Here is a 22,355-nt window from a genome sequence, read left to right as displayed (position 1 = left end):
AAAAAAGTAGACAAACTTTTCGGGCAGGAGAATACAAAACAAAACAGAAGATGAATCAAGTACATATATAATCTGCTGAAAACACTTCTCCAAATATGTATACAAGAATTGCGAGCTATGTATTTAGCTCAACACTATTTTCTTTCCTAACAAACAAATCAATAAAATTGTTTTATGAAATCCGAACTTGCACATATTTAGCGAAAGTTCAATAAAGCAGCCCCCATGTCACATCCGCGCTAGGGTGGGCTAACATTCTACAATCTACCTTACAATAATACAGGTTACATTTTTATAGAAATATTGACTTATTTGTTTATACAATCTACATCCGACTAGCCAGTACAAAATTGCAAAGTACGCCTCTTCCCGAACATCAGTAGCACTTGCATACCTTAGAAAGCGTTTAAGGTGAGAAGGTGTTGAACATGATGTCATCACGAGTCCGATCAGAGCTGATCGGGCTCCCTCATTTTGAAAGTTATCGGGCTATGAACTAACTCACCATCCACCCACTTTCTGGATTTTGTTTTCTTCTTCTTTGCTGATTGAGTTTCGGGCTTCAGATCAGGTGACTCTGAAAAGTCAGTCGAAGGGCCCGGCCTGCTGAGCTGCAATTCTGTGTCCACATCAGGTCTTACCCATGATATGGGCTGAACTGCAGCATAAACAGAATGGTATCAACTTACATCTGACATAGTCAAATATGTAGAATCCAGTTTTAAGAATCACAAGTTGGAAATGAATTCAAATAAGCGCAAGTAATTTTTTCCAACCTAAGGGGTGGTTTCTTAACCAAGTTATAGTCAAGTACGCTTGAAGGACAAATATGATGTACAGGGAATCATGGTCCAAAACCATACCTTAGCGAGTAAAAATATTTAGAAGATTCTAGACTGCTCAAGGAAAATAAATTCATATTACAGTCACTTGCCATGCACAAGTGTCTTCGGGACTCGAATGGAAGTGTTATACAGTTTATGCAAGTTCAAGATTGTCTAACTGCAAGAAACTGGAAACTCAATTGGTCAAGTAAACATCCAAACTAAAATTATATATTTGTAGGCCAAAGACAGTTATCAGAATACGATACTGATTCAGATTTTTTAACAAAGACTGTTTAAGATAACCCCAAAGGATCCACTCCAAAAAAAAGACCAAAAAAATAAAATAACTAAAATATCCCATAACTGATGTCCATATAAGTAAAAGTAAAGTTTCAAGTCACCTTCTGAAGGATGAGGAAATCTTAACATCCCAAGATCATCAGCATCACTTGTAGGTGCAGCACGAGCAGGATTAGGACGCTTCCGCACATAGTTTTCTTGCAAAGGTCTAGGGATTTGAAAGGAAAATTGTGACAATCTAACACCTTGCTCTTTGTACTCTGGGTGCTCCTCAAGGTACCTTGACATTTAATGCATCGTAAATCAGACAATGAAATGTGAGGAAAATTGTCAACAATTCCAGTGATACACAACAAAGCTATTGATACCTCAGAAATACCATACCTCTGAACTTCCACCATTGAACGAAGTCTCTTGCCTGACGGTGCAACATAATAACTGCAAAGAATCATAAAAGTAAAATCAGATGGGTATCACTTGTTTACCATAAGCATGAACACTACATCAATTACTATTTATCAAAACAACTGATGCGGCAAATAAATAGATACAAAAATCAAGCTTCTCTGTCAAGATCCACTTTATTCAAGTAGCATTTTGATTTCTCCTTATTTTCGAAAATTCTAGGCAAATTAAAAGACAAAGGGCATGTGTTTTACAACCTTTAACTATGACATAAAGAAATCACTAGGAGTCCGAATTGTTCTTGCAATGATCATTAACATCCAGGATATTTAGTACACTCAGACTCAGTTAGGCATTATTTCAGGCTTTCATTGAACTGATCAAAGTATTACAGTTACTTAGGGCAGGCAGACAAACAAATTTAAAATAATAGACTGTGTGAAATAGAATACATACACATCTGCAAACTTGCTGCTCCCTTCACCTCTGAATTTTAGAAGTCGCTGCCAACCAGGAGGAGGTCGAGCGATACTAGGTTTATCAATTGCCCAAAGCCTACTGCCATCCTGCACTAGATCAGGTGGATCATCACATGATATGTCAGGCCGCCATTCCCTACCTGCTTCACAGACGAAAGGTTGTTCCATAATATGCTCCCGTATATCTTCATACTTCTCCTGTGTTGGAATGAGCCTCCATTTGAAACAGTTTGCGCACTGAACAGTGAAAGCCCCTACAGATAGAGCTTTCTGATTTTGCCTTTGAGAAGATGGTCGATCACTAATGGGATCTGGGATCTCAGCTTCACCAGACCCATTAGCAGTAGGATTATAAAGCACCAATTGGTATTGAGAAATTTCAGATGGGTTTTCTTCATTTTTCCTGCTATGATTTTCTAACCCTCCTGCAGAACTAAAGTCAACTGGATCTTGAGAATTGGCAGCCAGACTGCCTGGACGATAACTATTTATGGCACCGGACTTCTCACCCACATTACTCAGGTGATCAGCAGTAGTCAAAGAGTTGTTGACAGATTTTTCACTTTTTAATTTGATTGTAAGTTTTAATGAATGTGGCTCCATCGCTCTCTCCTTCAGCTCTCTCTCCTCACCACCTGATCTGCAACAATATGATCATCAAATCATACCTAATAAGTTTATAAAAACATCCAAAAATCTCAATGACCTAATCTAGTAGAAGTTGAGCATGACATGTGGAATCTTTAATCCTAGGAACATCTCCAATAACTACCACTACAGAAGAAACACATTCCACATTAAAAACTACTCCCTCCATCCCATTAGTAATGTCCCAATTACTATATTGAGATGTCCCACTAGTAATGTCCCATACCCTTTTTAGTAAAAAATTAACTATTTAAAATATTATTAATAGTGGGCCCAACTCACTTTATACACCAACTCACTGAAAATAATCCTTAAATATTTTCCACCAACTCACTTTATACACTAACTACACTTTTTCTTAATCTCCGTGCCCAAAAGTAATGGGACATTACTAATGGGACGGAGGGAGTATTAAACAATTTATGAAACCAACTATATTATAGTAGAAGATGAACAAAATGAAGCAATTAAAGGAGCATAATCTTGCAGATGACGCTAATATATTACTCTGCAAAATTAAGGAAACAAAGATGCAGGCAAGATGCTGACAGAAGCAAAAGAAACCATTGAATAACAAAAGGTTAAAACATAAAGGAAATCACAAGTTGTACGTGTAGTTAAAATCAGATAATCACAAAATTTTGTTCTATTGTTTTACAAGCATTGACATATGACCACTGTATTCATACTTTTGTTTAAACTTTAATATTAACAGGCTTGCATTAGGACTGATAAGATGTTCATACGTATAGAATAGCATCGTGACATTCATAGCTATGTGATATGGCTTATCAGTCGACAAAATATGCAAGTGACATCATATTTACAGTTGAAACCTATGAACCAGTTTCACAGGCTTGAGCGATGACTTATGAGATAACAAGCCCTCTAAGTTCATATATTTCCATATAGAGTAGGGTCACGCTGAAAAGTTTGGCAAATATCATATACAGGTACTCCTCCAATTTCATAAATCCTTAGCATCTATCTGTAAGTTCATATACATGTTACATGCATAACCAACTAAAATTCACAAATCTGTTTGATACAATGAATAAATGAGTGCAACTGAGAGATGGAAACTAGAATCTCTTATCATATCAAACCATGATCCTTTTAGATAAGAAAACAACGACTAGGGACCAATTAGATAGTTAATTGATATTATCCCCTAAACGTCACAAACTACAATAGCATGAATGCATGATTAAGTGAGTAAAATCGCTCTTTATGCCTAGTGGTCATATTCACATACTAGTTATGGCTACATGAATTAAAGAATGTCAACCAAATTTGAGAATCAGACTTTATAAATTTGAAAAATTCTTTACTAAGATTAGTCCGCAAGAAATCCTGGACTCGGTGTAACATTCTCATTCCTTTAGTTCCACAGACATTAAAATAAATTGATGCATACGCAATGAACATTACACACACACACACATACACGTATATATAAGGGTTAATTTCTGGAAATAACATACCATTTGCCCAATTTGCAATTTCGGCACCACTTTCATAACATTGTAATTACGACACTATTACTTTTTTTGGCAATTATAACACCCCAAACTTTTTCAGTAAAATGACGTTGTTCCATCAGTACAACATAATTATTATAGGGTACACGTTGGACAGACTTTGCTGAAAAGTTTTGGAGATGTTATAATTGCAACTTTTTTTGAAAGTAGTGTTGGAATTACTTAATATAACTGAATATGCAAACAGTCGCACCATCATCCTTTCTATCTCAGATGGTAGCATATATTTCCATCCACACGAATATGCACATAAATGTGGCAGGAGATAAGACTGACAGGAATTCTATTCTTTGTAAACGAAATGTTAAAAGCAGACATAGTTTCCGAACAAAAGACTGCAAATTATTCTTATCCTGACACTATTATTTCATTAGGGGGCACTTACCTTGAAGGATTAGCCTTGATAGATAAAAATAGTAAGGCTAATCCATTGTTTACTTAGATGGATTGAAACTTTGGGATATCCCAAGGCCATTGATTATTTCTATCATTTAAGCTAGTTTTGCTTGAGTCTTATCCCATTGAAAGGGTGGGATTGGAGAAATCCTACTCTTGAGGATAAAAATACTCAATCATCAATCATGTATCTTATCAATCATGCAAAGTAAACGCCCCCTTAGTGTATATGGAGTAAAAAATATGAGTGGTGCAACCAAAGGACAGGAAAGTATGAAGAATGGAAAATCAGATCTAAAATTATGTACTAGTTTTTTGCAACTTCAGCTGAACCAAATAAACTGCATAAAATGCATGTACGTACATGTTCACATACTATACAAATGCATGGCATGCTATCATGCTCACTCATATAAAGTACTCCCTCCGTCCCACCGAAAGTGGTGCACTTCTTTTGGGCATGGGATTTAAGGAGAATAAGATTGTAGTGTAAAGGTGTGTATATGTGTGTGGGGCCACATTATTTGTAGTGTAAAATTATTACCAAAAAAGGAAATGCACCACTTTCAGTGGGACAGCCCAAAAAGGAATACGCACCATTTTCGGTGGGACGGAGGGAGTATAAACAAAGAAATAATTACACCAATAAAGTAAGATGAACTTAAATTAAGCTGTTATACTACCAGTACAGACAATAGATTCACTAATAAACACATATACAGATAAATCATTAGCCTTCCTACACTAGTTATTTCACTCGGGCAAGGAAAAAAATAATGTTACAGCATTCAACCATAGAGCATTTAAAGGGAAAAAAAATAACAGAATTAACAACGTCCATTGCCATAAGTAAGCCACTAATTATGGTTCCCATAGAAATGTTTCAAGGATGGCAAACATGAAAACCTTCCCTTTTCAATAAAAATATGAACTCTACTGGCATCATAAACGGGCATAAGAAATTACGTAGAAGAAGAGATGGTGCAGATTCTTGAGTTCACCTTCAAAAGAAAGGAGATATGGACCTCATATATGATATAACACCAAAAACATGAAAATAGAAGGCCTAGGATCAATGGAGCATTCACCTATTTTTTCTCGATAACACCAAAGTTACTTAAAAATATGTACCATAGCATTGTCATAAATCATCAATTTTGTTTATACCAAATTCTTGTACCAGATTTTTGCCAATAAATAAGCATTCATGATACACAAACAAATAATTTTTATTTTGTTTTCCAATACCGGAGATGCCAACACTTTTTGCCTTAGGAAAGATCAATATGTATGCATCAGCATACATCTTTCAAGCTGCAAGACCTTGTTCTTTATATAAAAGCATAAGCTTATCATAATATAGCAAACTCAAAGCAGCAGCAATACTACATGGCAAAATAACCACCAGTAGAAGATGAGGACTCAATAGAATTCTAGTTCAATTAACATAATTAACCCCTACACAGAAAAATCCAAATCGAATCCGTGCAGCATATACAATCATTCCTTAAAGACTGTTGCTACAAAATTATGAACACAAAATATATAGTTACAAGATAAATCCATCTGCAGACCACAAACACACTAGCAAAATACACGCACATACACACAAAAATTATATAGAGCTAACGAAAGTAAGAATTAAATGTAAGATGTTTTTTTTCTTTCATCACAAACAATAGCAAAGAAAGAATTCGGGAGTATACATTCTCGAAAGATATATCCATCTCCAGACCACGAAACAGCTATCACAACACGCGACACATATATGTATGTATAAAGAGCTAAACAAAAGAATAATTACATGTAAAATCATTTTTCTTTACATTTTGCACATAAAATAGGCAGAGGAAGGTACAATTCAGGAAAACAAAATCCACGATCAATCTATTTATAGAAGGGAAAGGAAGAACATCTGAATTACATGCAGACCAAAACACATGATAAAAGAATCAAAAGATCCACAGAGAATTAAATTGATAAACACAAATATCTTCAGCTGAGTTCATGAAAAATCAAGCATTAAGCAAAAAGAGGATCAGCAAGAAAGAAACACGAGGTAGGGCAAGAAAATGTTAGGAAATTCGCACATCTAACCCATAAAAAAGCAATTACATAGCTAAATGGAAAGTGAAAGAGGGGTTAAAGAATTACATTGAGGGGTATTGAGGAGATCTGACCCGATTATGTACAGCAAAAACACGATCACTCCATGATTCCAATGCGATTCGTAAATGCAAAATCCTATGAGAGTCTGTAGTCGTCTCTTCGAGAGTGAAGTTTCTGCAGAGGTTTTCTTCTCCTCGAGAGGCGAGGGTGAGAGAGGAGAAGAGGGTGGGAGGAGAGAGACACTCCAATACGTTACATAATAGATTTGGGTTTCGAGGCAAAACTTTTAGAACAGTAAAATTGCACTCTATATCCGTTCACAAAACATATAATTAGAAAGAGTAACACGAATTTTAAAATATTAAAAAATAATTAAATATATTGTAAATATAGAAAGTGTTCCACCTTTATATTTATTTATTTATTTATTATTAAAATAGAGATTTATTATAATAGAAAAAGAAAAATCAACCCTTGAAGGCACAAACACGCAGACTAAGGGCACAAAAGAAAGTGTTCCACCTAAATATTAATAAGGGTTAATAATCGAAAAATACACGAACTATCACGATATTTGCATATTGCAGATCACCTTTAAAATTAACTTAAGAATACATAACTTTTTAATTTAGTTGTAAATTGCACACGCGTTGACCACCACCTTGATCGGTTTTGACGTGGCTCCCGGAATATTCAGACGTGGACTCACCGGCATTCAAAACGACGTCGTTTTGAGTGAGTATAAATTAAAACAAAAAAACAAAAAAAAGGAAAAATCCCCAAATCTACTTTCTTCCCGTCTGCACCTTCTTCCCCAAATCTCGTAGGTCTTCATGAGCGACTGCTGCTCCTGAATCTCAGCCCCTGAATCTCCGCCAGCATGAGCGTGACGTGCGGCGGCGAGGAATCGATTTGTTTTTACAAGTAGGCGCATTGGGAGCCCGACGTAGGCGGCCTTGGCGGTGGAGATGGTGGCGAAGAGCTTGGCGACGAAGGCTTCCATGGTGGCGCGGGTCTTGCAGTCCTCCTTAGATTCCTCGGCATCCTCTGTTTCTATTGCCATGAATTGAGGACGGAGCCGTCCTTGGAAGGGGAATGGGAGGTCGTTGTTTTGAATCGGAAGGGGAAGAAGAACCTTTGAAAATCAGAAGGGGAGGCCGTCCTTGGAGGTGCACTGGAGAACCTTTGAATCGGAAGTGCGCTGGTTCAGCCTTTGAATTGGAAGGGAAGGCCGGTGATGGCTCGCCGGATTCTGGAAATGGTGAAGGTGGCGCGGCGGAGCAAGAAGAAGACGATGGAAATTTCTAGGATTTCAGGATTTTTTTTACGAAATTCTTCAAAATATCAAAACGGCGTCGTTTTGCCCACGTGTAATGCCATGTAATGTTAATACAGTCCACGTCATCGCCGGTCAAACTTAAAAGCTGCCGGAATTTTCGTCGTGTGCAATTTACAACTAAATTAAAAGGTTATGTATTCTGAAGCTAATTTTAAAGGCGATGTGCAATATGCAAATATCGTAATAGTTCGTATATTTTTCGGCTATTAACCCTATTAATAATGATTAATGAATTGCATAATGAGCTAACGATTATTGAATTGTGTAATAAACTGAGAAAAATACCAAAATAAATGAGTCATACGTGATAGAATAGGTAAATAAGGTAATGTATATCTATACTATATTAAAAAAGGGAGTTCTCAATTTAAAATTGATTTCAAATCAATTTGAAATTGTTTTCAATGACAATTTTGAAAATATTTTTAACATGAAGGTTATGAATTGAATGATTCATTCACAACCCCACTATCTCTCACTCACATTTTCCCATATCTAATTAAAGTATTTAAGTCACTAACTCACAAAAGGTTTATTTACAATTCTATAATTTATAAAAAGGTTTATTTTCTTTTTCTTTAACTTTTTATTTCTTTTGTTTTATTTTTTTTCTAAAATTATGGAATTCGCTTAATTATAATATATTTAAGAAACAATAGGGCCGGATGGCCCTATTCAACATACAACATCAAATTTTGTCCACCATTTGAAAAAATATAAATTTTGGCCATTTTTTGTATGTCATGACTATTCTACCCTTCTCTCTCTCTCTCTCTCTCTCTCCAGCGAGCAGCGGCTGCCGCTCTCTCCTCTCTCTTTCTCATATCCCTCTCTCTCTTTCCAGCGCGCCTCTTGGGCAGAATTCGTCGGAGTAGAGGATGAGGCGGCGGCGGTGGAGGAGATCCTCCCCCTCTCTCTCTCCAGCGGCTGCCGCCCTCTCCTCTCTCTTTCTTATCTCCCTCTCTCTCTCTCCAGCGTGCCGCTTGGGCAGAATTCGTCGGAGTAGAGGATGAGGCGGCGGCGGTGGAGGAGATCCGGTCCTCTAAAATCGGCGGCGTGGAGGAGGGACTGGGTCAGGTGGCGGAGGATGAGGCGGCGGCGGTGGCGGATCTGATCTAAAGAAGCGGCGGTGGATCTGATCTGATGAGGCGGCGGCGGTGGATCTGATCTGATCGTTGCGCCGCCTCCTCCATCGGCAGATCTGATCTCCGCCTCCTTCGATTTCAGCCATCGACAGATCTGATCTGATCTGTATTTGTGCTGCACGTATGGCACTATTAGTGTCATAAGTGCACACTTCCCCCTAGGGTTTAGATATTTCATTTAGGATTTAGATTATCCATTTGGGGTTTAGATGTTTCCATTTAGGGTTTAAATGATGTTGTTTCTGTATTTGTGCTGCACGTATGGCACTTATGGCACTACCAAAATGACCATTTTACTTAGTTTTATTTTGAATTTTCGTTGGCACTTATGGCACTAAATAATGCCATAAGTGCCAAAATGACTATTTTACTTGGTTGGATTTCCTTTGGCACTTATGGCACTAATAGTGTCATAAGTGCCAACGAAAATCCAAAATAAAACCAAAGTAAAATCTTGGCACTTATGGCACGTATAGTGCCATAAGTGCCTAACCCGACCCGGCAAGCGATCCGTGTGCCTGATCCTACCCGATCCGCCTCATTAAGGGTAAAAACGTCCAAATCAATAAAAATGACCAAATTTTGTGTTTTTTCAATGTGTGGCCATAAATTGTGTTTTATACTTCATTTTGGCTACTTCAAAATTTTACTCTATATTTAATATGCATATCAAATTAAAGATCACGATAAGAGCTTTAATTTGATATATCTTATGTAAATATTTCATTTGAAATATAAAAGTTATATTTATTTAAAGATTAAAATTTTAAAAAATCTTTCTCATCTCTCATCTTTTTTTTAAATAAATCTATTGTTTTAATTATTTTTAATTTTTATTTTTTTTATCTTTACATAATATCAATTTTTATTATTGTGAATTTTTTTATTTGTTTTGTTTTTCAATATTCAAATAAAATATATCCAATTGATTAAAGTTAATTTTTATTATATTTATAAATATGATATTGAGTTGATATCAATTATTTAGGAATATAAAAATATTTCCCGTGCATTGCACGGGGTGCAAATGCTAGTTATATTAAAGGGCAAAGGTGCAGATTAGCCCCTGAACTACACCCCCTAGAGCCTTTAGCCCCCCATACTCGGTCAAAGCGCGTTGACCTTCCCGAACTCCCGAAAGAAGGGTGCAAATAAGTCCCTCCGTTAAACGGCGCCTAAACGCCGTTTTCTTTAATATATATATTTTTTTTAATTTCTAATGGGTCCCACTCCTCTCTCTCTCTCTCTCTTCTCCACCGCCATTGTCATCTCTTACAGGATCTCCGGCGAAGATGTCGCCCTGCATCTCTCACGATCCAAATAAACTTCTGCTCACTCTTCTCCAACCCTTCGCCATCAACTGCCACGGAACCGCCACCTGGGATTCCATAGCTTCGAACTTCAGAAGAGGACATCGGAGGCGGTGGACGCGGAGGCTTGCTGGTAACGGCGACGGCTTCACTTCTGTTGGGTAGATTCAGGGAGAAAAGGGAAGCAGGGGCGGTGGGGGTTTTGTGAGCAGAGGGATGAGGCGGCATCTCCGCCGTCGCCGAGGAAGGAGACGGCGCCGCGTGGGGCGGCGTCGATACCCAGATCGAAGAGTGGAGTCGGGGCGGGGGGGATTCAGGCGGCGTGGTCGTTCGAGATACGGACGGCGGCAACGATTGAAGAGGAACGATTGAAAGAGTGACGGGTTGCGGCTCTCTGTAACTGCCGCGTGGGGCGGCGTCGATACCCAGATCGAAGAGTGGAGTCGGGGGGGAGAAGGATTCAGGCGGCGTGGTCGTTCGAGATACGGACGGCGGCAGCGATTGAAGAGGAACGGTTGAAAGAGTGACGGGTTGCGGCTCTCTGCAACTGCCGGAGTCGGGCACGCGGCGACGTTTGGCTCCGCATGCTGCTGTCGTCTGCCAGAGGAAAGGGATGTGTGTGGTGTGCGTTTTCAGTTTGTGTGTGTGTGTGTCGTGTGGCAGCTTGAGGGAGAGAGCATACGTGAGAGAGGGAAGTCAGTGCGGCGGCGGCCGGTGCTGTCTACCCTACCGGAGAAGAAGAGGGGGAGTTGTGAGTAGAGTGGTGGGCCCGCTTGAAAAAAAAAAAACAATTAAGAGAGACGGTGTTTAGGCGCCGTTTCACCCTAGGACCTAATTGCACCCTTCTTCCGAGACTTTGGGGAGGTCAACGCGCTTTGACCGAGTATGGGGGGCTAAAAGCTCTAGGGGGGTGTAGTTCAGGGGGGAATCTGCACCTTCGCCCTATATTAAAAAGGGAGTTTCCAATTTGAAATCAATTTTAAAATTAAATGGCAATTTTGTAGTTATAAGAAAATAGAAGGTTTATGTTTAAATTATATATTTTTCTTTTTATTTTCATTTTCTTTAACTTCTTATTTGTTGTTACATTTCTATCTAAAATTGTGAAATTCGATTAATTATAAAATATTTAATATGCATATCAAATTAAAGATCACGATAAAATCTTTAATATGATATATTTTATGAAAATATTTGATTTAAAATGTAAAAAATAAATTTGTTTAAATATTAAAGTTTTATAATTTCTCTCTCATCTCTCATCTTTTTTGAATAAATATATTTTTAATTAGTATTTTATTTTTAATTTTTTAAGTTATTTTTTTGTTTTTGTTTTTCATATTTTCAAATTCTAACTTATTTGTTTTTAATTTCAATATTCAATTCAAATATATTCAATTAAAATTAATTTTTTATTATATTTATAAGTAAATAATTGAATTAGTATTAATTTTATATAAATATAAAAATTAAAAATATTTTTCCGTGCAATGCAAATGCTCGTATATTAAAAAGGGAAAGGTGTAGATCCACCCCTATAGTGGAGGCCTCTATAGCGTATTGCTCTCCATAGTCGACATTGGATCAAATAGGCCCTCAAAGTTTTAAAAATCGATCGTTAGTCAATTTTTTTTTAAATTTTTTTTACCTCCAATTTCTTTCTTCTTCCAATTTCTACCTCAATTCCAATTCAGCCACCGTCAACATCTCCCTCGGCCTCTCTTCTCTTCCGGCAACAACGAGGTCGCCGCACCTCTCCCTCAATCCGGCGTCGCCATCGCCGCCGCCACCACCGAGCAAATTAGCACCGCGGCAAAAGTTGCTGCGAATATTATGCTCGAAAGTTTCCTCCATGAGTGCATGTACTTGAGCTTCTTGTCCAGTTTATGCTTCTTGCTCTGCAGCTTCTCTAACATCTGCATCTGCTGCTGATAAACAGATTGAAACAGCTTCTCTACTCATCGGTGAATGGATCCCCTGCGTCTTTGAAATTCATCAATTCCTCCAGCGTTTTGGAATACCTAATTTCCCCGACTTGGTTCTCTTCTTCAAATTGATTGAGCGCGGGGATGATGAGCAGCTGACTGTCGCAGGCGCGCTTGAGGCATTTCTCGAGGGTGGCGCTGAAATCTAGGGTTTTGAGGTTGTTGTCGAAGTAATCCTCGACAAGATCGAACAACTCTTGATTCTTCCAAATAGCTTTCTTGTAGTCTAGAATGACCTTCACCACTTCTTGATTCATGTTGAGGAGGCATTCATGTCAAGGGAGGGTGTCCGATGGCCTCGTCGCCGCCAAAAGAGAAGAGAGGCAGAGGGAGATGTTGCGGTGGCTGAATTGAAATTGAGGGTAGAAATTGGAAGAAGAAAGAAATTGGGGGTAAAAAACAATTGACTAACGTTTGACTAACAACGGATAGTCAAACGGGCTTAATTGTTCGATTTTAAGACTTTGGGGGCCTATTTGATCCAATGTCGACTATAGAGAGCAATACGCTATAGGGGCCTCTACTATAGGGGTGGATCTGCACCTTTTCCCTATTAAAAATAATATATTATGTGAGTAATATTTATAAATAAAAAGAAATTATTTTTTATGAACATATTAAAATTATAAAAAGCGAGGCACAATTATTTGTGATGTGCCTGCTGCAGGGTCAACCCCGCCCATGACCCGATCCACTCGGGGGACTAGCCTGCCCATCCATAAAAAAATTTGATTCACCCATTTCCCTATAATTTCAGTTGGGGGTCCTCCATCACGCTGCCGTTGTGACGATGTGTACTTCCACGAAGTTGTCGCGCAGGTTGAGGGTGATCTCCACGTAGTCATTTGCTGTTACGGTGAGGATGTCTTTGGAAAGACTGAAAAGCCCAATCTTCTTGCTTTTGCTGCCATCGTCGGAGTAGTGGCGGTGGTGAAAGGTTATTAAGATAAGGCGATGAACAAGAGCATCTATCGTTGGAGACGGTGGAAAGTTAACTAGTGATCTAAAGAATGTGGAGTTGATATTCAAGGTGGAGTAAAAGGTGGAAGTAGAAGAAACCAGGGGGCTTAGCCCACTGGCCACCAAGTCCTCACTTAAGTGAAGTGACCTGGGTTCGATCCCTCTTGGGAGCGAATTGGAGATTGGAGATATAAGGTGGATCCTGGTGAATGGAGAGATAAGGTGGTTCTTGGAGTGGATGGGGGAACTAATTACTAACATCTAACATGACTTTGCCCGATCAAAAAAAAAAAAAAAAACTACAAGTTTAGAATAAAGAGAAGAAGCATGGGTGGTGGCTTGGCAAATGGTGGATAAGATGGGATTGGGGGAGGGAAATGTTTTAGTGGTGGCGGTGATGAATCTTGAGGATAATTAGGAAAAAGAGGAGGTTGTGTAGAAGATGCAGATGACATCTCACCAGCCGCCGAGAATCCCTTGATATATTCACTTTATCGCTATTTCTATTAACAAATTTACTAAAATTTTGATATCATATACAAATTAGAATAATTTTCTATAACTAAAGATTAGTTTATTATTTCATACATTAATTCTATATATCCAATGATGTCAATAGTCTCATTTTCGAATACAAATCTTATTTACTCTTAACAAAAGTTTGACTTTCTTAAGAAAAATATTATTTGATTTTATGAAAAAGTAGTAATTACATTTAAGCAGTCTCATTTACAAATATAAGATCTTAAAATCTATTTGTTCTTAAGAAAACTCTTTATTGATTTATGAAAAATATTATTTATATTTAAGTGAAGTCTCATTTACGAATAAAATGTTTTAAAGTGTTATTTGTGATTAAGAAAAATATTATTTGCTTTTATGAAACGGTCTTATTTGGTTTTATGAAAAGTCTTGTTTGCATTTTAAACAAAGTCTTATTTATAAATAAAAATCTTAAAGCTTATTTGCTCTAAAGAAATGTCTTATTTGCTTTTAGGGAAAGTCTTATTTGATTTTTTGAAGTCTCAATTAAAAAGTTTTGAAGTGTTGTTTGCTCTTAAAGAAAGTCTTATTTAAGGAAAGTTTTATTTGATTTTATGAAATACTAAATTATATTCAAACAAAGTTTTGTTTACGAACAAAATATCTTATTTTCTATTAAGAAAAGTCTTATTAATTTTATGAAAAGTTTGATTTTTATGCATGTCTTAATTTAATTTGTTAATAATAAAACTTATAATTGTGTGAATATACAGAGCATGCATAAGTTGTGGCAATCGTCTCTGCTAACTATGAAGCTTGAAGATACACAACTCCAAATACAAGAGGAACTCAAAGCAAAAAATCAAGAAATTGTCCACCTCAAGGACTTGCTCTTCGCTTCCATTAGAGACCGAGATGAAGGGATAAATGCCAGATTGATGTTGGACAAACTTCTCATCCAACAACGTTGTCATCAATCTACGCCGCATCCAAGCATTGATGACGACCATCGTGCCTTGTCTTCCTTCAACTGCGATGAGAACATTGTCTCATGTTGCACCACCTGCCATTATCTGCGGAGGTTGAGCAGGAGCTGTTTGTATTGATAGACTGGCTATTACTAGAAAAGGGCAAGTTCATGCAGGCAATCATGAAAGCGGGATCGTTATTGCAGACGCTTATCCTCGCTGGCCCTCTGCCGCAGTGGTGCCACCCTCAACCACCACTTGACACCTATAAAATTTTGCCCCCACCTCTGTCGGCTCTCTCTGTCCTCAACTAAGAAGCATTAGCTTAGGGGAAAGAAGATAGGTTAAACGACTTATCAGCTTGGAGAAAAAGTGTACGCGGCAGCCGCACCCAAGTACTTGTCTTTTTGTGGACGAAAGGGTATTTACTAACCATTTGTTTTAAATAAACAAAACAAACTTAATTAAGAACAACATAACCTGACCAATCATTGGCTCTGAGTTTTCATGGATTAAAAGAAAAAGTAAAAAGATCATCCTAAAGTTTAGAGATTGGGTTGGAAAGTTATAGAGGCCCTAACAATATAGTGATAGATTATTAACAAAAAAATCAAAATTTTGAACGATATATAACTTCATTAACATCTGACTTGGATTCAAGTTTAAAGAAAGCTTGCGAAAAGACTTTATAAAACTCAGTTTTCACCTTCATCAACACGATAATTTCCATTTAAACAACACGAACGAAGGAGATGCAATGAAAGCTTCATGGAATAGAAAGAAGCATCAATGTAAAATCTCATTGGCGATTTATGTCTACCAACACGAGACCAATACAACATCATATTTTCACCTTAATCGAGTAGCATGCTACTCATATGCAAGGATTAGCAGTGGATCGAGGCTAGGATGGGTCAAAAAAATATTTTTTTATTAGTTTATAAATTTGTTATATATTATTTTTATCATACTTTATTTTCTTTTCTTTTTCATTACTAGAGCATAGAGATAGAAAGATCACTTCTTAAAGAAAACTACTTTTCTACGCAGTAGATATTCTCTACTTCTCTTCAGACTTTAATTTTCTCGGTGTTGTCGTTCGATGCGTCCTTCCACACCTTATGCTTATGTAATTATTTGTCTCACCTCCAAATATAAAAATCTCAATTCCAACCAATGATGAAAATCATATAAGAGTAACGAATTGACTCGAAATAAATACCTTTCTATGTGTCCGCTAACAATATTTAAGAAATCTCATTTAGGAAAATATTCAGCACAAATAACCCTACTGATAAAATTATCTAGGTCTGGCAGAATTCTTCAACCAATCTTCTTAAGTATCACAAAATTGAACTAAAGATTGTAAAAACTTAACCCACCTAAATCATTCCCCATAGCAAACTTCTCCTGCTCAAGCCAACTAATTCCACCAACCTTTATTCCTAGCTATTTCTCCACAAAATTGAGTTAGTCACGCCTTCCAACTCCTTCTCAAGAACTACATGCAATAAGAAAATACTCATATATACAGAGATTGAGATAGCTTGAACCGACTACACACATCATCACCCACTTCACCTAAGTTTTACAAAATCTTCAACAAAAATGCAGAGTCTCTAAATAAATTCAAACAACACAGTCATAAGTTTAACTAATTGATGTTGATATTAAGAATATTCCATTTACTCTTTCACTTCATAAAATTAATCACCTCGAACACCAAAGTAGCATTATTGGTGCATTCTACCAATGAAAGACTTTGTTAAATTTTGTTCAAGTTATTGTTAATTAAACATTCTGATCTTTCGACCTCGTTGCATTGCACAATCTTGAGATTGCAAATTTCGAGTGCTTACCGCAATTGCTTGCATTGCACAATCTTGATATTCACCAAATGGATGTTAAAATTGTGTTCTTCAATGATGATCTAGAAGAAGAAATCTATATGAAGCAACTTGAAATGTTTATAGCACTTGGTCAAGAGAAAATGTATACATATTGGTTAAGTTTTTGTATAGGTTGAAGCAAGCGTCATTACAATGGCACTTGAAATTTTACAATGTCATGTTGTCAAATGACTTCGAAATCAACAAATGTGATAAATGTGTTTACATCAAAAGCACGGATGATAGATATATTATAGTGTGTCTTTATATATACTATATTTTAATTATGAGCAGTAATAACTGCATAATTGTTGATACGAAAAACATGTAGAAAATAGATTTTGATATGAAAGATATGGGGTTAGCTGACGTGATTCTTAGAATGAAAATTCTAAGAACTACTAACAAAATTATTTTATTACAATTTCATTATATTGAGAAGGTGTTCAAGAAGTTCAATGCATATAAACCACCAATTAAGACCTCATTGGAACTCAATGTTCACTTAAATAAGAATGTGGGTGAGCGTGTTTCATATGACGAGTATGCAAGGATCATCGGGTGTTTGATGTACATTACAAATTGTAGTCGACCTGACCTACCATGTTCGGTGATCAAATTGAGTCATTATACAAATAATCTGAACAATGAGCATTGGAAAGTGCCCATGAGAGTTTTGAGATACTTAAAGTATACTCTTAACTTTTGGACTACATTACACGGGATACCCTATGTAGTTGAAGGATATTGTAATGTGAATCGGATATCCGACGCAAATGACTCATTATCAATGAGTGGGTACATCTTTACTATTAGGGTTGGAGCTATTTTATGGAGATCCATGAAACATACATTTATGGCTAGGTCTACAATAGAATCATAATTCATCTTTTTGGATAAAACTGTTTAGGAAGCCTAATGGCTACAAATTTTCTAGAGGATATTTTGTGTTGGTCGAAACTCATGTCGCCATTGATTATAAAGTACAACAACTAAGTGGTTATTGGTAGGAAAAAGAGTGGGTTGTACAATAATAAATTTCGGCATATACGTCGACGGCATAACACCGTGAGACATTTGATCACTAGTAGAGTTATCTTAGTTGACTACATAAAATGAGCGGATAATCTGGCCGATCCACTTACTAAAGCTTTAAGTCAAGATCAGATGTATAAATTGCTAGAAGAAATGAGTGTGAAACCCAAAACTTAAGGACGATTATAGTGGTAGGTAGCCAACCATGATGATTGAGGTTAAATAGGAAAACTAAGCTGTGAACTTTTGTGTATAACACTCGACTACCTGCATTTCCTAGAGTAGCAAGTAAGTTTTGAAGCATGCTAAGTGGTAAGGTTAAGCCTTCAAAGTTTAGTCATTTTTAAATGCCTCAAGGAGGTTGAGTTTAACAGGATACTCAGAAAAAAAATTACCTATATAAGTGAGATGTGGGGGCCGCATCAATTTTAACACTTATGAATCCAAAAAGTTGTTCATTGTCTGCAAAGGACAAAAGCGTGAGAACGAAATGATGTTAATGCATTATTGTGTTGGTGTTGTTGTCTCGATATACACCAATGAGAAATGTTTTAAAGATATTGAGTTATACCAATTTGTCAGTATATTATTGACTAAGGATGGTTGAAAGCTACAAACCACCTATCCTAATGCATTAATGTATTAAGGACAGAGTTATGCATCTGCATACTGCATTTGGTTATTTTCGGTGATTGAGAAATAATTTCTTAAAATTGGTAATTTAATTAAAGATAATTTATTGTTTATTTCAAATTGATTAATTAGCATTAAGTAATCGTGTATATAAATTGTTACATTGATACATGTAATAATTATGTCCATAAGTGATGGGCCTGTGAAGCATACACGCACGCAAATGCATGTGCGCTGCCACCCGACCCGCCTCGGTGTCCGGTGCTCGATTTGTACCCGTGAACTTATCTCTTGGCAATTGGTATTTGAGTGGTCTTTAGGCTGGTCTTTAGGTCAAACCTTAGATTTTGTTGGGTTTGAAGTTTGAACCACTGATTTGCTGGTGCCCAATAAATCGTGGTGTAGTTTGTTAGACCTATTCATGCACATGAGGATCCATCCGTTCGTTGTCTCCCATACCTGATCAGGAGGCTCGCTCGTTGGTCTCTTATAACTGCACCATGTGTTGACTTAGAGAAGCTTCCACAACAACAAAAAAAAATGTCTTGTTGTAATGGAAGGTGTGAGAGTTACATTGGTAACCTCCCAAAATTGATGACTACGTGAGAGTTACCTTAGTAACCTCATGGGGTCAACCCTTAACTCTACATGCTCCCCTGCACTAAAGATGAATTAAGTCCGAAGGCTCCTCCATGGTAGATTGTGCTTATAAATAGGAAAGCCACACTTACATTATACACACAAAATATGCACAAAGCTGTAGCGTGACGTATTTCGTCTTTTGGACAAAGGGATTCATCGACTTGACTTTCTGCATTCAGTTCATATTTTTATTTATCTGTAACGTTTTTAATTCAGTTTAGTTATTTTGTTTTATCATATTTTCTATTTGTGTTCATATTGTAATTGCTTGCAAGCTTTGTTTTCAAACACTATGCGACTTTAAAACTAAGATTTAGACGTCCGTCTGTCGTCAAACTATAATTTGAATAAGGGCCCATTGTCTGGGATGTCCTTACGTGTTGTCAATTTCGTAATTGAACACCTAACGACTGAGTTGAAAGTTGACAAGATAAAATTGGGACTTTCTGGTTGTTTGAGTTACAATTTGAGACATTCGATTATAATATTACGCAAATTCTCCCGTGCGGTCAACCGCATACGATGCAGACGGTTTGAAAGTTTACATTTCTTCACAATAATGTTTACTTTTATTCATAAGAACTTTTACGTTTTGTTATTTTCACTCATTAGTACTTTTATTCTTAACTATTTGGTCAAATAATCATTGTCGTACTAAAAAGTAATTATTGTTACCCACGATAAGTGTTATTTTTATTCATGAGAACTTGTACTGTTACGTAAGTATACATATGTGAACAAATGAATATCGTGTGCTTATTAAAAGTAATGGTCCGCATACTATGCGGTCAACTGCATGCAAGACCAACTCATAATATTGATATCATGACATGGAGTAGACCTAGATAATGAACTTCTAAAACTCTCTATCAATTTTGAGTTTCAACGTTAAATGTTTAACAGTCTTTTTTTATCCTTTTCAACACTAAATTGATGTAAATAAATTCTTTTGCGCGTCCGTTCTTAGGTTGCAGACATCCTCATGAAAGACCTACTCCTTAATGTAAAGGAGAGATGAATTTACAACAGATAAAAAAAATTGAGACATTATTAAAATGCTTTAAAAATATCATTTAATTGGCAGCAAACTCAAAAAAGTTTGATATACATACGAAGTTTAAAAACATTAATCAAAATAAAAGATCCTCAACTTCCTAAAATTTCCTTTTCATAAAAACAATTCACGAGTTTTATTTTATAATGATTTTTTTTTAGGATTTTAATAGTTTTAAACTTTGAAGATTGAAGTTGATGTTGTAATATTTTCAGAAAAAATGATATAATAATATTAATACTATGTCATTCTCAAAAAAAATATTAATACTATGTCATCATGGCAATACTTAAATTTTAATGCTTTCAAAATTTTGTATAGAAAATGATGTTCCATAATTGTTCTTGTACTCGTTATACTTATATGTCTCTCGATTAGCCCAAAGCTATCAGTTTTTCCAAAAAGTACTGTTTGAGAATTGAAAAACATTGTTGCAACTATCGTTCGCCTTCAAACCATTGTTGTACCAATTATGCCTTTTTTACCACTGGTTTTCATAGATGAATCGTTCATACACACTTACTCAACTTTGTGGCTATCTCGTAGTTACTTTGGTGAAGCTCTTTCCCTTCTAATGAATCTAATCTAATTGAATTATATAGCTGAATTTCTTCAGATTAGTCGGACTATCAATTGACTTAACCTATTAAATCTAATAACACACATTTAAGATCGATATCATGCAAACTTGAGCAGAGCCAAGTTCAGCACCAGACACGAAACCAGAAGAGTTTGCCGGCAGATCAAGATGAATGAAGTCTGCAACAAGATTAACAGAAAAATGGATGCTTGCACTAAAATAAGACTCAAGATTGGACTACCAGATCATAAAGCATCTAAAACACCCACCAATTACAAATTGACAAAAAAAAATGGTGGGGAATGAACCCAGCGAAGTATATACCACACATACCATCAAAGGAGAAACAGAAATTTAAGAACGGTAGAGTAAAAAAGGTGACTTATATACTAACACAAGCACCAAAACCATTAGTCATAAGAAAGGATGCTCAAGCTGAGCTCGTGGCCAAAGCATAAATGTCAATAATACCCAAATCTGCAAAACATTCACACTTGGGGCCTCGGGCAATTTGAGCAACAATTGCAATAAACGCAAAGACTCCTGTGTGGACGTCCTAAAAGTGTCAATTATTATCAAGAAATGTGCTAATTATCATGAAGATAAGTAATATTTATTCTTTTAATCTATAACTACAAAGTGTCATATACTTCAAAAAATGTGACAAGTGACAATGTCTTCACAAGAGTCCACCTCTTAACAAAAATAAAGAACTAACAAATCTAGAATGAGGTCTAGCAGAATAAAATACTTCAGTTTAAGGCTAATATATATAAAAATAATAATAATTGAATGAGGAGAGCTTGCTTACACATCAGAGCGTATTATAGTTGAACTAAAGAAACCCACCAAATCTCCAATCAGCACAATATTGATAAAAGGCTGAAGCAACAGGTAGGAGATATCATAAACAGGTTAAAAACGATGGTGAAACAAATGGTTATCAAGCTAAGCTATAACTAGTCAATCCTGTTGAGATATTCCAATTTAACCATTATGATGGAAGGAATAACAGCAATATCATGCACTTCAGCTCTGTACAAATTCAAGAAATGCCTTATAGTAAAGAATGCTAAAAGTGTAGTGGCATAAAGGCCAGCAATACTTGTTATTCTTTAGTAAGTGCTAAAGTGAATAAATGATCACAATGATTTGAAAATCTGATACTCAGAAACATAGCCAAGACTCTAAATTTCCTTTTACAGAATCAAACCATACAAAAGCTCTAGTATCTAGATGCAAGCTATATATCACCACATTGATTCTTCAAGCAATCTGATGCCCCGTATCTCCAAGAACAAGATTTTCAATACAATTTCTATCAGAATTCTCCAACCATATCAAGAGAACAACATCCATAATTAAACGAGCACACTATCTCAAGTAAGATATCAGTTCAGATGAATCCAAAACCGCTGATACTAGGGATGGACTAGACATTCAATTTCAGCTACAATCTAATTACCTATCAACACCAAGCACAACCTAACAATAACTTCCATACAGCTTTCAGAAAGTGCAAGATCCTATTAGACGGTAAGAAAACATGAAGCCACAACTATGTCGATTGAAAAGTCAAGATTTCATAAATATTAGTTGACTCGGTATATAAAATCAAACAGGCTTC

General features: G+C 36.4%; 1 protein-coding gene across 5 annotated transcripts; it reads right to left on the bottom strand.

The window, feature by feature from the left end:
• Positions 1–40: 40 nt before the first annotated feature.
• Positions 41–7,001, bottom strand: LOC131021360 (methyl-CpG-binding domain-containing protein 2-like). 5 transcript variants are annotated; one of them, XM_057950520.1, is made up of 5 exons: positions 6,751–7,001; positions 1,989–2,651; positions 1,512–1,565; positions 1,229–1,407; positions 41–658 (listed from the first exon to the last, which is right to left on the bottom strand). In XM_057950520.1, exons 2-5 carry the CDS (start codon positions 2,612–2,614, stop codon positions 450–452), a joined length of 1,068 nt encoding a protein of 355 aa, XP_057806503.1. In that variant the 5' UTR covers positions 2,615–2,651; positions 6,751–7,001; the 3' UTR covers positions 41–449. The 5 variants fall into 5 exon arrangements, with proteins under 5 accessions (XP_057806503.1, XP_057806506.1, XP_057806505.1 ...); XM_057950523.1 differs by having other exon boundaries at positions 41–653; positions 6,751–6,983; XM_057950522.1 differs by having other exon boundaries at positions 41–653; positions 1,989–2,646; positions 6,751–6,978.
• Positions 7,002–22,355: the final 15,354 nt, after the last annotated feature.

The sequence above is a fragment of the Salvia miltiorrhiza genome, chromosome 4, assembly GCF_028751815.1.
Source record: "Salvia miltiorrhiza cultivar Shanhuang (shh) chromosome 4, IMPLAD_Smil_shh, whole genome shotgun sequence".
In the NCBI taxonomy this organism is placed as follows: domain Eukaryota; kingdom Viridiplantae; phylum Streptophyta; class Magnoliopsida; order Lamiales; family Lamiaceae; genus Salvia; species Salvia miltiorrhiza.
Note: the sequence above shows the minus strand (reverse complement) of the source record. Positions and strands in the feature narration are given on the sequence as shown.

Excerpts from the sequence above, each read along its gene's own strand:
- LOC131021360 (XM_057950520.1), bottom strand. The coding sequence starts at position 2,614 with ATGGAGCCACATTCATTAAAACTTACAATCAAATTAAAAAGTGAAAAA. Across the intron at positions 1,566-1,988 it reads AGCAGCAAGTTTGCAGATGT|TTATTATGTTGCACCGTCAG; the intron begins GTATGTATTCTA and ends GATTCTTTGCAG. Across the intron at positions 1,408-1,511 it reads TCAATGGTGGAAGTTCAGAG|GTACCTTGAGGAGCACCCAG; the intron begins GTATGGTATTTC and ends TTAAATGTCAAG.